At 40.2% G+C, this 14413-nt stretch overlaps 2 protein-coding genes across 6 annotated transcripts in view; both read right to left on the reverse strand.

Annotated features, from left to right (window-relative positions):
• LOC306826676 (zona pellucida sperm-binding protein 4-like) overlaps positions 1-14413 on the reverse strand; it is a 350754-nt gene that overhangs the window by 37058 nt on the left and 299283 nt on the right. The gene's annotated exons all lie outside the window — the stretch shown is intronic.
• The window catches only part of tnr (tenascin R (restrictin, janusin)), a 152868-nt gene that overhangs the window by 19613 nt on the left and 118842 nt on the right, over positions 1-14413 (reverse strand). For all 5 annotated transcript variants that reach the window (XM_079348128.1, XM_079348126.1, XM_079348127.1 and 2 more), the window contains 4 exons: positions 14217-14336; positions 13704-13847; positions 8496-8615; positions 6736-6879 (listed from right to left, as the gene is read on the reverse strand). In XM_079348128.1, the coding sequence (XP_079204254.1) occupies positions 6736-6879; positions 8496-8615; positions 13704-13847; positions 14217-14336 (528 nt within the window). The remainder of the gene's footprint in view (positions 1-6735; positions 6880-8495; positions 8616-13703; positions 13848-14216; positions 14337-14413) is intronic.

The following is a 14413-nucleotide window of genomic DNA, read 5'->3' on the forward strand; positions in this document are numbered from 1 at the left end:
ATAGATGACCTTCTACTGGGAAAATCCGTTTCCTGGCGTTACATCATGACTGTGAGGCACATTGTCAGCCACTCACCTAGCAGTGCCGTGAGTTAAGGACACAGAGCCGCTGAAATAAAATGAGCTGCTGCTTTTTGCATTATAAGAAAAACATGTCAACCAAATGTCAGTCGATTTCTTAGATTCTCCTGTTCTTTCCTTTATAGCAAAACAAACATTTTCTTACGCAAATAACTTGAACTTCTAACGTCTCCTGAGATCCTGAGGGGCAAAAGGTTTAACAGTTAGCTAAAAATATAACCTTAAATTGAACCCAGAGCTCACACACCTCTCTGCAAACACTTCCATCTGGTTTGAATCGCGTGCGTTAAAAAGATCAATGACAGCTCGGTAATTAACAACATGTACCCGTCTTGATAACCTCTTGAAAGATGTGTGTGTGTGTGTGGGGGAGGGGGGGGGTCCCTCTGAGACAGTAATAGACAGATCCACATCGTGTCACGTGGGGATTTGAAGAGAGAGAGAAGAGAAACTAAGGAGTGTCACAGTGTTTAAAGGCGAGAGAACGCGGTTGAAGATAAACACAGCCCATCGCAGATTTTGCTGAAGTCTTGTTGTAATGTGCTAATCTCCTCCTCTCCTGCACCTTCTGGTCTTTAATGACTTCTGCATCTCATTTCTCCTCCTTCTTCTGTTTCTTCGATTTCCCTCATCATCCTGGGGTCCTCCTCTCCTTCACTCGCTGTCTTATCGACACTTATGCTCCTCTCGCCTTCCCCATCTTTTGCCCACCTTCTCTCCTCCTTATCTGACAAGCTGCCATTCTCACTCAATGTGCCAGGGAGAGAACAGAGTGTATCTTTTGTTCTTGTCCTCCCCTTGGCATGATGAACACTTTTGCTGTGCGTGGGGGAGAGAAGAGAGACGGAACAGCCGCCGAGGGGGATTCTAATTCACAGAAACTGAAGCCAACAACCACCCTCATTGTGCTTGTCTTTCTTCTTTCATTCTTTGATTTAAATCAGCCTCCTTGTCCTCCTCCTGCTCGCTCCTGTTATACCTTTGCATGGCGTGTTCCAATGCAGGTGAGCAGGTGTCATCTGAGTTCTTGGCAGCTCTGATGCATCGCCTTCAATTGGCCGAGGTTTGAACAATGGGATTGAGATGAATAGGTTTGGCTACATCTAATGTCTCATTAACTCACAGTGTAAACAAAGAGAGAGGTAGGAAAAAATGCAAACGCACACACACCGAAGCAGATGGGAAGGGCAGCATGGGCAGCGGTAATTTGTTGTGTGTAGACAACAGGGAGGACATTTTTCTTTTGGAGTGGATATCACATGCTCATTTGCAAGTGAATGGTTTTGCCTGCATGATGTATAGGTTTGTTTCTCCTTTTATGAAGTCCAAAGAACACAAGACTTTCTTTTGGAAGGATCTCAGATATGTAAGTATGTATGTATGTTCTTAAGTAAGTTTGAAATGATATCACATTGTATTATCTGCTACACCAATAGCTGCTCTGTTAATCACTTGTCCATTTTTTGTGATTATGGCCATTGTAGATTTACAACTCAATTCTACAATTCATTTAGCAAGCGCTTTAGTCCAAAGCGACATGCATCAGAGAGAACATACCAAACAAGCAACGATCTATAGAGGAGGAAAGTGCAAATAAAGAACTTTAAGTCTGATCAGACAGGTACTAATAATATCATCTACAATAACATCGACAGCTGCTCTTGACAGTTCTGATCGACATCAAACCTGTCCTAAATATCAATATTACCATCATCTACTGTATATCATTAAGTCCAAAGGTGTGCATGAAAAAGCTGGGTCTTTAGCTCTTTCTTAAACATGCAAAGGGATTCTGCAGGTCGAATGACATTTGGTAATTTGTTCCACCACCAGGGGGGCGACAAAGGAGTAAAGTCTCGCTCGAGACTTAGGGTCTAAGGTTGTGAAGGTTGGATCAGATGTCTAGCTCGAGACTTAGGGTCTAAGGTTGTGAAGGTTGGGTCAGATGCCCATCATTGGCAGAGCTTAGCAGGCGGGTGGGCTGTTGAGCTGCATGACAGAATTTAGATAAGTAGGAGCTGTTTTTTTTGTCACTTTTTTGTAAACTAGCAGCAGGCTTTTACATGTTCAATGTTGTGCAAATTATACTTTACAATGTTTGATTTAATACTGATTTGTGTCTTTAACCTTAGTCCCTAGTTTTGTGTCTACAAAACGAGAGCTCAATCAGGCCGTTCACAGATTTTCTCTCAAGCCCTCCTCCAGATGGGTGACACTCCCACAACTATTATAGGTGTTTGTGTTGCACTCAGAGTTCCCCTTTCTTCTGTAAACAAAAGGATATGGTGGAAGAATGCACAAGCCACATCCCCTTGAGGGGCTTGATCAGACACCTCTACCAGTAACAATCTGTTCTGAGAAGGGCTTAAGTAGAGGGGGTCACGTGCATACTCAAATACAGAATCAGAGTGGATTTTAACAAGAAACTTCAAAGTCATGTTTTGGGGAGCTCTCAGATGTATGTAACTTGTTGAAAAGTAGAACAATATGTGACCTTTGAAGTTAGCAATATAGTGATGTGGTTGCTTTGAGTGGAACGTGGGTACTGTTTGTTGTCTGACAGATACCACTTAAGCAATTTTAGGTCTCTGAAATCTATTTTATGCAAATATCACATAAAAGAATCACTTGCTTTGAGGTAATTGTACAAGCCATTGTGGGTTATATTCCTAAAGGCCTGGGTTTGATCTCAGAGCAAAGTAAAGACTAAGTATCCTTTGGCAACATACTGAATTGGATGCGTAGGGATTTAATGGTGCTTCACCCATTTGGAGCAATGTTTGGTAAAATCTTTCTAAATTCCCAGCCTCTGTATCAGATATAAACATTAAAAAACATTTGAAAGTATAAACCTATTGGCTTTACCTAGAAATCTGTAAAAAAGAAAAGCCATATGAGATGAAGACTTTTCTTCCAACCTGAAAGGTAGAAGCACGCTTGCATCTTATCAGGTCTAAATGGGTTAATACTGCAATTGTAGCCCATTAACAATTTAACATTTACTATCAGTCCATCTGTTTATTTTGGGATTTATCCATTATTCAGAGATAGGACAGTGGAATGGGTCAGATTTTTCACTTTTTGGTTGAGGCAAACAACAAAGTGTTCGTAATTGAAGTTGCTTATGTTTTTTTATTGATGTTGTGATGTTTTTTCTTTGTTGATTCGCACAGCTCTAATAACAGAGGTAGCATATAACCTTCTGTATACTGCAATGACTACATCCAATATGACTGCAGGACTTCTAGAGATTCTACCGCTAAACAATTACCAACACAGATTTTATTGGGACATAAGTTTTGAAAGTACATTAAAGTGTCAATGGCCTGAAGATGATGTCGCTGTAATAGTGGCACTCTCAGTGCTCAGTGAACAACTATCAGCTAGAGCTCAGTGAAGCTGCCCGCAGCAACAATCTCTGCTGCTTCAAAAACTTTCCAAGCACTTCTCAGCAAGTGGGCTCAGCTCACATCTGAGGGAATAAAGTCCTGGTGCTACAGACTACAGGCTTACAGAGACACCCGAAGCAAAATCCCTTATTTTCTATCCCTGTAGCTTAAATATCAGCATTCAGGGAGCTGCCTTACTATGTGTTGAACTCCTGAGGCATGGTGGCCAGACAACGAGACAACCATGAGCTGTGGCTAAGAGGTTTGAGAATGAACAAAGAAATGTCACCCCGAAAAAAAAGATGTCCGTGTTTTCTATTTAAGCCAAACTCCCTCATTCTCTTAGACATCCTGTTCACTGTGCATGCGGCGTTACAGTTCTGACCCAAAGGAGCAAAGAAACCGACCCTATAATGCTTCACGTCTGGTCGAAATATTTGCAAGGGTGCAAATTCAACTACAAATGTATTATTTTCCTCAAATAATCAAATCTGCAGTGGGCATCGAGACACAACAGCTACACAGAAGATGACATCAGACATTTAAATACAGATACAGAAATTCCAGAGCTCAAGTAAAAACAAGTACTTCAACCACAATAGGCAGAGATAAAAGCAGAATTTGATAATCAATTTCTAATCAAGGTACAATCTACAGTGAACAAAAAAAGAATAGTGACAGGGATCACCTTGTTTGCCAGTTTGAATCAGATGACCAAACCAAGCCTTAGTCCAATATGAAAAGACACTTTCTATGAAATACAGATTATACTGAGACACTAAGACACATCTTAAAGGAGTTCATCCGGACTGGGCAGGAAACACTAAGAAACAACTCCCTTAAAGATGTTGTTGTTTAGTTTGATTAGAAATAAGTGAAACAAAATCGAATATGCAAAGAAACATTTTTGTAATACAAAAAGCAGCTTGGTAACATTGCCTCCAGTTTGACGGTACTGAGTGATCAACTGGAGTAACGGCCTTGCAAGAAGTTGGTCTGAGCTGAAGGGTGTTCTTTTTTCTGTTATTGCTTTAACAAGGTTGCTATTTCCAAAACTGACCTTGAACATTCTCAACTAAACCAGAATACAAGAAGACTTTCTTCAGCAGTCATAAAATCTGCCATAAGTTTCAGACGGCAAAAAACACATGTCCACTCCACAGACATGAATTTGATTAATTACAAAACGATTGATGTCAACTTTAAATCCAGTCTGAAAAACCTCTTCTTACAAACAAATGTATGTTCCTTTTTTTCTCGTTGTGTCTGTGGTATGAATGCCTACTTTTTCAAATGTTTTACATTTTGCAACACTTTGAATACGTTTTTTTCAGCACCAGTCTCTGGGCTGCTTCTTATTCCTATCAAGAGGTGAATTCATACTCTATGTAAAAAAAAAACATCCAGTGTAAGTAATTCTATACTCTGTGCATAAGGAGACAAGCAAACTGAGATTTAAAGAGTGAGAGGCTGATGTAGGAAGACAGAAACAGAGCAGAAAACATTTGAAGATGTGAGACACCAACAGTAAGTGAAGTTGACCAAACCAATCAATAGTCTCATCCTATCTCCTCTTCACGATGTGACACTTTCCACTGAAGCAAACAAACCAAGCAAACACCTTGAGAGAGCTGAACAGGGCTTTAAAATGCTGAAAAGGAACTTTCATTAACAGATGGGGAAGATCCCTCTGAAAGCAGAGTCGACCAAAAGCTCTCCTTGATTGACATGTCATTATTTGTCCTGCAGGAGTTCGTATCTTGTTGGTGACTATGAATGCACTTTACATTGCCATGACTTGTAAACATTTGTGTGATTAGAGCTTACAGTGTTACTTGTGTAATGGCATTTATGATGTATGATTTACAAGAATGGTCCAAAAAGTCAACAAATATTCAATTTGCAGCCCTTGATTTAGCTAAGGGAATTATTGCGTCTTTGGTATGATTAGTTAAACAGCAGTGTGGCTGGCTTCTGCATTAGAGGAATACTGTAGAGATCAAGATACTCCTGTTGAGTCATATCTAAATCACAGGTTAAGCTACGTTAAATGTGCATCACACTTTACGTGCAGTATATATTTGAATATTTGAATCCTGAGTTGAACACACAGAGCTGATCTTGAAGGTGGGACTTTGATTACAGGAGGAATATATTCAGATAAGGATGGAAATGAAGGTATATACGTACACAAAACTGCTAGATTCAATAAGAGATATGTATAAAAAATAACTTAAAAAAAAGATTCCCTACCCTCTTTGCTTACACAATGTTGCTTACATGAGTGTCTAACCTGGGTAGAAATGAAGACTCTGAAGGCAGAGCATCTGTTATACAATTAGAATCACCTTAAACCTCCAAGAAACATTTCTTCACGTATGAGTCGCTACATGCATACACAGCACGGACATATTTCCTGAGCCTCATTTCTGTCTTACAGTGTCTGCAGGCCGGATCTGGTTTCTTATTTTTGAACAGTTCATCTCTGCTGCAGTGCAGTACAGGGCCGGTAGTTCTGTTACTCCTCTGGGGATGTGAACTCTTCTGCTGACTGAAAAGTTTTTTTTTTCTGCCAGGTCTCAAGAAAAAAAAACATAGTTTGCAGAGATGCAGCTAAACAGGAACAATTCCTTCACCCCTGACTGTCCTCTGGATGGAGCAGCGGATGAAGGTGAATGTAATCATGGAGGGAGGGGTCGAAGCAGACAAAGGTTGAGGAGGTGGGAGTTCACAAGTTTAATCTTTTTGACGGCTTGTGTCAAAAGTCTCCGGCAAGGTATTGACCCCTTTGGCGCGTTCGACTTTCAGTGTGTGCAACACGAAGATTAGAAATCAAAGCTGTCTGAGTTCACACTTTGTAGTAGAAGCTACATTCAGTCTAAGATGTTCCATTAAATGTCCAAGAATAAAAGACATGTATCTCTTTATGTGTAATCACTTCCACACAAATATGACCATATAGAAACAAAATATAAACTTCTGTTTTGATATTGTCAGAGTAAGAGTTAGTTTCAGACGAATGATTTGAAGTCATATTATTGTTTATTATTTAGTGGCCACAAAAACTGTGAATAAAGTGCTGGTGAAATGTAACCACAGTATCTGACAGTTTCTGACCACACTGGAAATGGGAGAAGACGATTACATCGTATATGTATTTAACTGAGAACCCCGAGGAAACACTCCTGCTGTGAGGCAAAAGTGCAAACTGCTGAGTCACTGTGTTACTGTTCTGAGAACAGCTGAATAAAAAAAGTGCACATACGTGTTTGGAGGTTGGTAATGATGGTGCCGCTGGTGAGGGGTCCTTTGGTGGCGTAGAGGGATATGGAGTAGCTGGTGCTTGGCTTCAGGTCGGAGAGCTGGTGCTCCTGCTTGTTTCCTTCGACTAGGAAAGTATCAGCCGTGACTGGAAAACAGAAGGAAAAAAAACAAATATTGTTATAAATCCAAACTAATCAAAACATCTTTTGTTGTGTCAAAATTGTTAACATTTAGCTGGATCACTCAGTGGTGAGCCTCGTGAGGTACTGTATTGTTGCTTGGTTTGGAAATTTGACTGTGCAATTCACAGACTCAAACATCCCACCAACATCCCAGTCTTCAGATGATAACCATCATCAGACAGGCACAAATAAAATTATCTCAGACCCACGTCATGTTTTACACCCTGAAAACCAGCTCATCACTTAAGGAAGAAGACCTTTGCTCTCTTCGGCAGGAATTCTTTTTTTTAAATTGTTTTTTTTTTTAGCATGCAAACTGTCTCCTTAAAATACAGTGCATGTATCATAAATGCGTCAATGCATGTTTGGATAAAGATGAACAGGATATACTCTTTTTCATTTCAGACTATTTGACTGCCTGAAATGAAAACGATTTAGACTTTGAGTGTTCGTGAGGCAATGAAAAACAATTTTTCTAAAAAAGAAAAAATGTCCACAGTTGGTTTGTCCTTGGTTTTTCAAAATGAGTTTCCAAGTATGCATTTTGTTTCTGTCACTGATTTGTTCTGGCTGCGGTCCACTCACTCAGGGTACATATCACACAATGACTCAATGAGCTTATTAATTCAGATTTCTCCAGATTACTTAAGGCATGGCCTAAACAGTGGGGTCATGTGCAAATGAGAAATATGCTTCCCATACCATTTTCTCTTCTTGGTATATTACATTCAGTGAAGAAAATAATGTCTGAGATCAAGTGTTAAACATCTGACGTTTGAGTTTAAGAAATATCTCTGCAGAGGCTAATGACTGCCAACACTGGGTCATGTTTGCTGGAGATATAAAATTACTTTGAAACTTTTTTTCTGCTCTCATATTTCAGCACTGTAGCAGTGAATGCCAGGTTGAATCAGTGGCCGGTCTGCATTCTATAACTTGGCTGTCATCCACTTGGTTCAGGGAGAAAATTATAAGCAAGTCTGAGGGGCCAAGCGATGTGGTTATCTTTTACCCATCTGGATACAGCTGCCAAGATGGTGAAGACACGGGCTGCATTCGAAACATATGCTGCAGCAAACTCCAATGCTTGTGTCAAGGTTTAGTAGCTCAACCAGGCATTTTAATCTGTTCTGAAAGCAAGACAAATGGATCCGTATTTCCACGAAAGATCACAGAGAAAAATCCTTGATGGAAACATCTCTGCTGTCAGAGCTATGATTTAGTGGGATATCACTTATTTGCAGAAAGGGTTGAGCACTGTACGCAATAACAAGTTGGTAAGAATATTGAATTAAACGTGGCTTTTCCTTACTAAGGTAAGAAGAAATAAATGGTTTGAGGAAAATATGGTGTTTGTGTAGTGATATAAATATGAGATTCGTTTTACTCTGGCTGTACTGTGAAGTAGTCGACCAACATCCTGGATACAAAGTCGAAAAAGAGCAAAAGGTGTCGATGAATTTATTTCCAGGATTCAGTCTAACTCTCATCCTCTGTAAAGTAGTAGTAATCAATCCAATCATTTCCTCATAGACATTGCATGAACGAAAAGCTCTAACTGACAGTTCGCACATCTCACCTTGGTTTTGTGTGAGGGTCAGCACGTAGTTGTCCACATTAGAGAGGGGGGGATTCCACCTCAGCAGGGCTCCTTGGGGAGTGATGTTCAGAGCCGTCAGCTCAGATGGCATGTCCATTGCTAGGATTACAACACAGAGCAAACAAATGAAGCCTCCTGTATGTAGCAAAAACACATTTCTATAAAATAATTGAAAAACGATCATGCACATCCAGCTAATGTGACAGCAGTGGAGCACGAAAATGTCTGACTTAATATAATCCACAACTGCAATTCCATCAGGTTTAGATGATAATAAATGAAAGATTACTGAATGATACTGCTCTTAGCTTGCCCCTCATTGCTGGGAGCTATTCATTTATTAGCCTGCTGTAGTAGTAACAGTTTTTAGGATAATATGGTGTGTCTGGACAAAGTCTTTGGCTCAAATTTCTCAGTCATTTTGGAGAGCCTTGAACTTGTCCACAAACTCAGATGCTGTATTGCATTCATCAGCAAAGAGGTTGTCCTATTGTACAAACTGGCTGATAGAATGATCCTAGAGAAATTCAAAGCATGATTTTTCCCCAAAAAAAATCAAATGGAGTACATTTCAACCCACATCTGATGTATAGTGACAGAGAAGCTTTGCACTCACACTGAATAATAATAACAGTCGTTCATTAACATCACTGTTTTCCTCCATACTCACAGACTTCAAAGAGAAATTATGCAGGCAAAAAGGGCCGTAGAAAGTCCAAGACTTTCCACGGCGCCTACACGTTCCCCGCCCCCTTTCTACTTTTATTCTCAGACTGCTGGACATGCCAAAATTGAGTTTGAATGTAATTATACCTTTAACCTCAGTGTTTCAACCCCAATTTCTCCTCAGGCGTGTTATTTTGGCACGGCGGCGAGCGTGGCAGGAGAACACAAAACGCGGCATGTGCTCCAAAGCTCTGCCCAGATGAGGTAATTAATACTGCCCTGCCCTCATCACAATAAAAAAAAAAGAATTGAGCTCATTAGAACACCAGAGTGAGTCAAGTCATTCTTATCACTATGATAGATGAACAAACCTGATTAAAATCATTACTTTAATTGCAAAAAGGTTTAAGTGAATTTCATGGACACTAGCCAAGTCAATTAGATTGGAAATGGAGATGGATTAGAGATCCACAAAAAAAAAAAATAAACAGGTCTTCCTCTTCCATCAGGGCCTGTGAAAATCCAATCGGCACTCTTTACTGTATCTCCTGATCGCACTGCTGAATCACAGGCATGAGCCAACTACGTCATTTATCGTATTTACCAGGATCTTTATCTGGAAGACAAGCTTCGCTGCTTAAGATAATGCTTGGATTCAGGACAGGACACAATGTTTGGAAAGAACAAAACAAAGGCTGCTCTGGGGCTGTAGCATGGGTCTGTTTTGCCACCACATGCTGATTGGAAGCACCGCACAATTAAACCTTCTTAATGTGGCAAAAAGCACTGCATCTGCATCTCTGACATCTATCAAGTAATTAGTGGATGGCCTAGAAATGTAGATAATGTTCATGTGAATTTGGCCTCCTCTTGTCGTAAAAAAACAAAACTGTGTGCAGAACACTAAGTGGCCAGAACAAAACAAACATGACCGCTCACACTGGCATTTTGCCCAACATTCTCAATGTCAATAAAGAGTCAGTTTGTCATGTTCGCTTAGCTGTGTTTCTAAAGCTTACTCTCTCTTGAGAAATTTTAAAAGATACTTAAATAACAAGTTTTCACTGTGAAGATCCTCTCACAGACCCCCTAAGTTAGAGTAAGAAAAAGCATTGAAAAGGGGACTGAGTACATAGAACCCTCATTTGAGAGGGGCCAGAAGACACTATACAATGAACAACCGTCAATACAGGTAGGGCAATTTAAGAGATTGCCTGTAAATGAAGCCCATCATTTTATGCGACGCGCCAGCACAACAAAATTGCATTCGACATTTTATGTTAAAAGAGTTGCAGGTCGGTTGCAGGTCGGTTTTCTCTGAAAAAACATCAGAAATACAGTTTCCAAACACACATTTTGAGATTTTCCATGTATGTTATTTTTGGAAACATCCCAACAGTGATGACGAGCAGCTTTGTGTCGTGTCTGTGGCCATTATTTTGGACCCGACTGTAGAACACCGTCACCTAAAAGACTACTGGCACATTTCACTCCCCAGTCTCTGTTTCCCCTCCTAATACTGTGAAAGGGGCACTGCCCCATCAATACCAATCATACTGTGTAGCTGTCAGAGCCAGACAAACAATGTCCCTCATACAACAGCTGCTTTTATGCTGCCTGTGTGTTACATTGTCAAACTAGCTGCTCGTTTGGATGTTTAGATAACGTACTTATGAGTGTAAGAAATACTTTTGAGTAATGACATTTTCTTTTAAATAAGTTGCAGATGTGCTACTAATCACTGTACCGTTTGACAGCTGCTATTAAAATAATGAAAGCTCAGTGAGCAGTGTTGTACCTTTAACAGGTTGTGATGTCAATGGTCACTTGCAGCACTAAAGTCGACACATGGTGCTGAGCCTGTGACACGTGTAGCAGGTGGAAACAGAGCGCTAACCCAAATACTGCAGAAATCGACCCAGCACACACAGCTACAACTTAACAAGCGGTGCCCTTTTTCAAAGCTAAAAACACTGTTCTTCATTCCCTCACATGTGGATCTGTCAAATGTGAATCAATTCAACCTTCGATGTTATTCCCCAGTCTTATTTACCTCATATTTGATCACGTTTGTTTGTCTGTATTGACCTGTCAAACTTTTATCATCTATTCATTGTTAATTGTGATTTTGTGGAATGGGTTGAAAATGTGTCAACTGGAAACATCTACTGCATCTTCTCATGACATAGTTGTGAGGAAAAATATAGACAGGCAGTGAGGACTTTAATGGTCTGTCTCCAAACTACAGTTTTGGGAGGAGTGATACTTTACAGTACTCAGGGTCCTGACACCTTGATAATGAGCGACCTCATTAGCCCTCCATTTAACGAGCCTTCACATAGTCCATTTATTGCCAACCTTCCCAAATTTATATCAGACAAGCAGAACCTGCTGTGTTAGAAATATGAAATATGGCTCCCTGCTTCCTTATCCCCCCTGACAATACCTGATTAGGGAGGTAGAACAAGAAGCACTTGCAGTGCTATTAAAATCCTTACAGACTTTATAAGACAATCCTGGATAACTCTTCTGAATCACTTGTTTTTTGCATTGTTGTTGTTGAAAGCAGTTATAAAATGTCCCTGGTTGGGTATTGTGCAATGTGAGAAAATGTTATTTACCATTTCTAATAACCCTGACTTTGGAGTTAGGTTCACTTTTAGGGTTTTACAGCCCCAACGGCTGTGCTCAATGTAAGTACACTGGGATTGTTACAAGGGTAGCTGATAATAAGAGAACGAGAGTGAAAGAGAAAGAAAGAGACTCTTTTAGCTTCTTTTCCTCTCTCAATGGATTCTTGAACCTGGCGTCTCCTGGTGAATCAGGTCTCATTGGCATGCAAACACACCTCCTGCTCTCCTCTTTTATTTTCCCTCCTGTGCACCCTCGCCACTTTCTCACTCTCTCTCTCTCTCACACACACACACACACACACACACACACACACACACACACTCACTGAAAATTATGCATACAGCACCGGGAGAGTGTGCTAATCTTGGGTTAGTGGAATTCTTTCATAGGGAAGAAAAAGATCCCAAAATTTACATGCATGTGTGCGAGTAAGGTTTTTGTTTTGTTTTGCTTACTTATGATTCAGTGCTACATCGAGAGGCTGAAAAGCAAGAGAGCTTGAGAGTTCTCACAAAAAAGAGACCAACGGGGGAGAATAAGTCAGGATAAATTCGAAGAGAGAAGATTAAAGAAGAGATGAGACAGAGAGATAAAAAAATAGAGGACAAATAAGTACAGGAGAGAAGGATAGAGAGAGACAGGATAGACCGAAAGATGTAACGCCAAAAAGAAAAAGAAGTATTAAGAAATAAGCAAGGGAGGAAAAAAGAGAGAGAGAGAAAGTGAGAGGAGAGTGAAATGGAGTTGGGAATAGGTTACCAATTACTGGGTCGCAGTGTGGACAGTTTCATCTATTGCAGGCAGCAAAGATTGCGCCTCTTGCATTGTCAGCTGTACCCTTAGATTTTCTCTGACGTCTAGGAGTGTGGATGTAATTTGGTCATTTTAACACATCGTTTCGATCCGGCCGTTATTGTTTTGGTAAATGGTCCCCGCAGTCTCGCAGAGAAGAAGGAACAATTCATGTGTTTTACATTTCGTCTTGCTGGCTACTCAAAGAAGGACATTTATCAAAGGGTTGAGGTTGAAAAGAAGCGGTAATGTAGTGTCAATATGATGAACAATAGTTCACAGCATTTAGTATGCTGCAAATGCTGCATGTTGTGAAACTTTGTACCTTTTGTTGAAAGCTAATGCTCATTTTGTAGGATGTACCTGGATGTTATATCGATTGTTTTACACTGATAGGTGGTTTTATAATTCAATTTAACAAATCTAAATAAAAAGGGAAGCTATGTAACGGAGACATAGTCTTGTAATAAAAAGATGCACCACACTACACATTACATGCCTTGCAGTGGACAAGGTTTAAAAAAGCAGAAAGAAGAAGAAACCCTCGAAGTAGGTTGCAAATGTAATTCTACTACAACAGAAGTGCTTTGCTAATCAAATGTCCTCTCCTCTAACCTGCTTCAGTCCATGTGACTAACACAGCATGCTGGGGGAGATCTGAGAAATAGGGGGTTGTTTCTCTGTCTCTGCACTTTGCAGATTTAGCCCGGTCTAAAACTTCTACAGATTGTACAGCTGTTGTCTCGTGTCAATACAATCTTTACTAAAGGCAAACAAACATTAAAAACACGGTTACAAATGCAAAGGTTGCTTTAAGACACTTGAATTGACATTTCTTCAAAGTATTTAAAAAAACAAAAACAAAAAAACAATGATCATAAGAGTTACTATTTAAGCTTCTCCGGCTGTTTACTGAATACAAAAAAAATCCCCTCTTCATAAAAGAACCGCTTATATAAACAATGTCAGACTGAATAAGGGAAGTGAAATAAACCAATCCAACACTGGCTATCAGGCTTCTACAGATGTACACTGTTTGGCCTCATTTCTGTTTGATTCAAATGCACATTGCTTATTTCTCTTCTTAACTCCTACCTGTGAAGACGGAGGTGGTGACCACTTTGCTCTCCTGGCTCCCCTGCACAGCGTTGAGACTGATCTCGTACTCTGTAGCAGGAAACAGGCTGGACAAGGTGAAGTTGGTCACATCACTGTCAATCACCACACTGTCGACTCGACCTGCACCGGAGAGAGAGAGAGAGCCCAATGTGAGAATAGTAGATACTACACTGAACTCTTAATGTGCAGGTCGTAATGCTCAGGCAGCTGGAGTACGTTTAGCATCATAGAGAAAATACTTAATCGATACAGAACTTTAATTTAAAATTCAATTAAAAATCTGCGATAAAAAATGTTACACATAATCAAGTACAACAGCATGTGCAACAATGTTCCATGCAGCTAATGTTTCTAACATCAGGGAGAGCTGCTACACCAAATGCCATGTTCATTTAACTGTAACATTAAAATGCAGTGTGCCGCTGGTTTCCTTAATACAGAACCACTCTAATGCATTGAACTACAGCATGGAAGTTAAAATAATGCTACCTCTTGCTGACTGATAGGACAGCTTATAGTACTCAAACGGAGCCAGGGGTTTGATCCAGGAGAGGGTCACCGAGTCTTCGGTCACATCCGACACCGTCATCTCTTTCGGTGGGTCCATACCTGGAATAGAGAAGATTGACACAAAAGTGTTCAAGGGTTTGAAATACTCCACATTAACAAACCATAAGAGTCAAGAA

The sequence above is a fragment of the Symphodus melops genome (genome assembly GCF_947650265.1).
Source record: "Symphodus melops genome assembly, chromosome: 7".
Taxonomy (NCBI): Eukaryota; Metazoa; Chordata; class Actinopteri; order Labriformes; family Labridae; genus Symphodus; species Symphodus melops.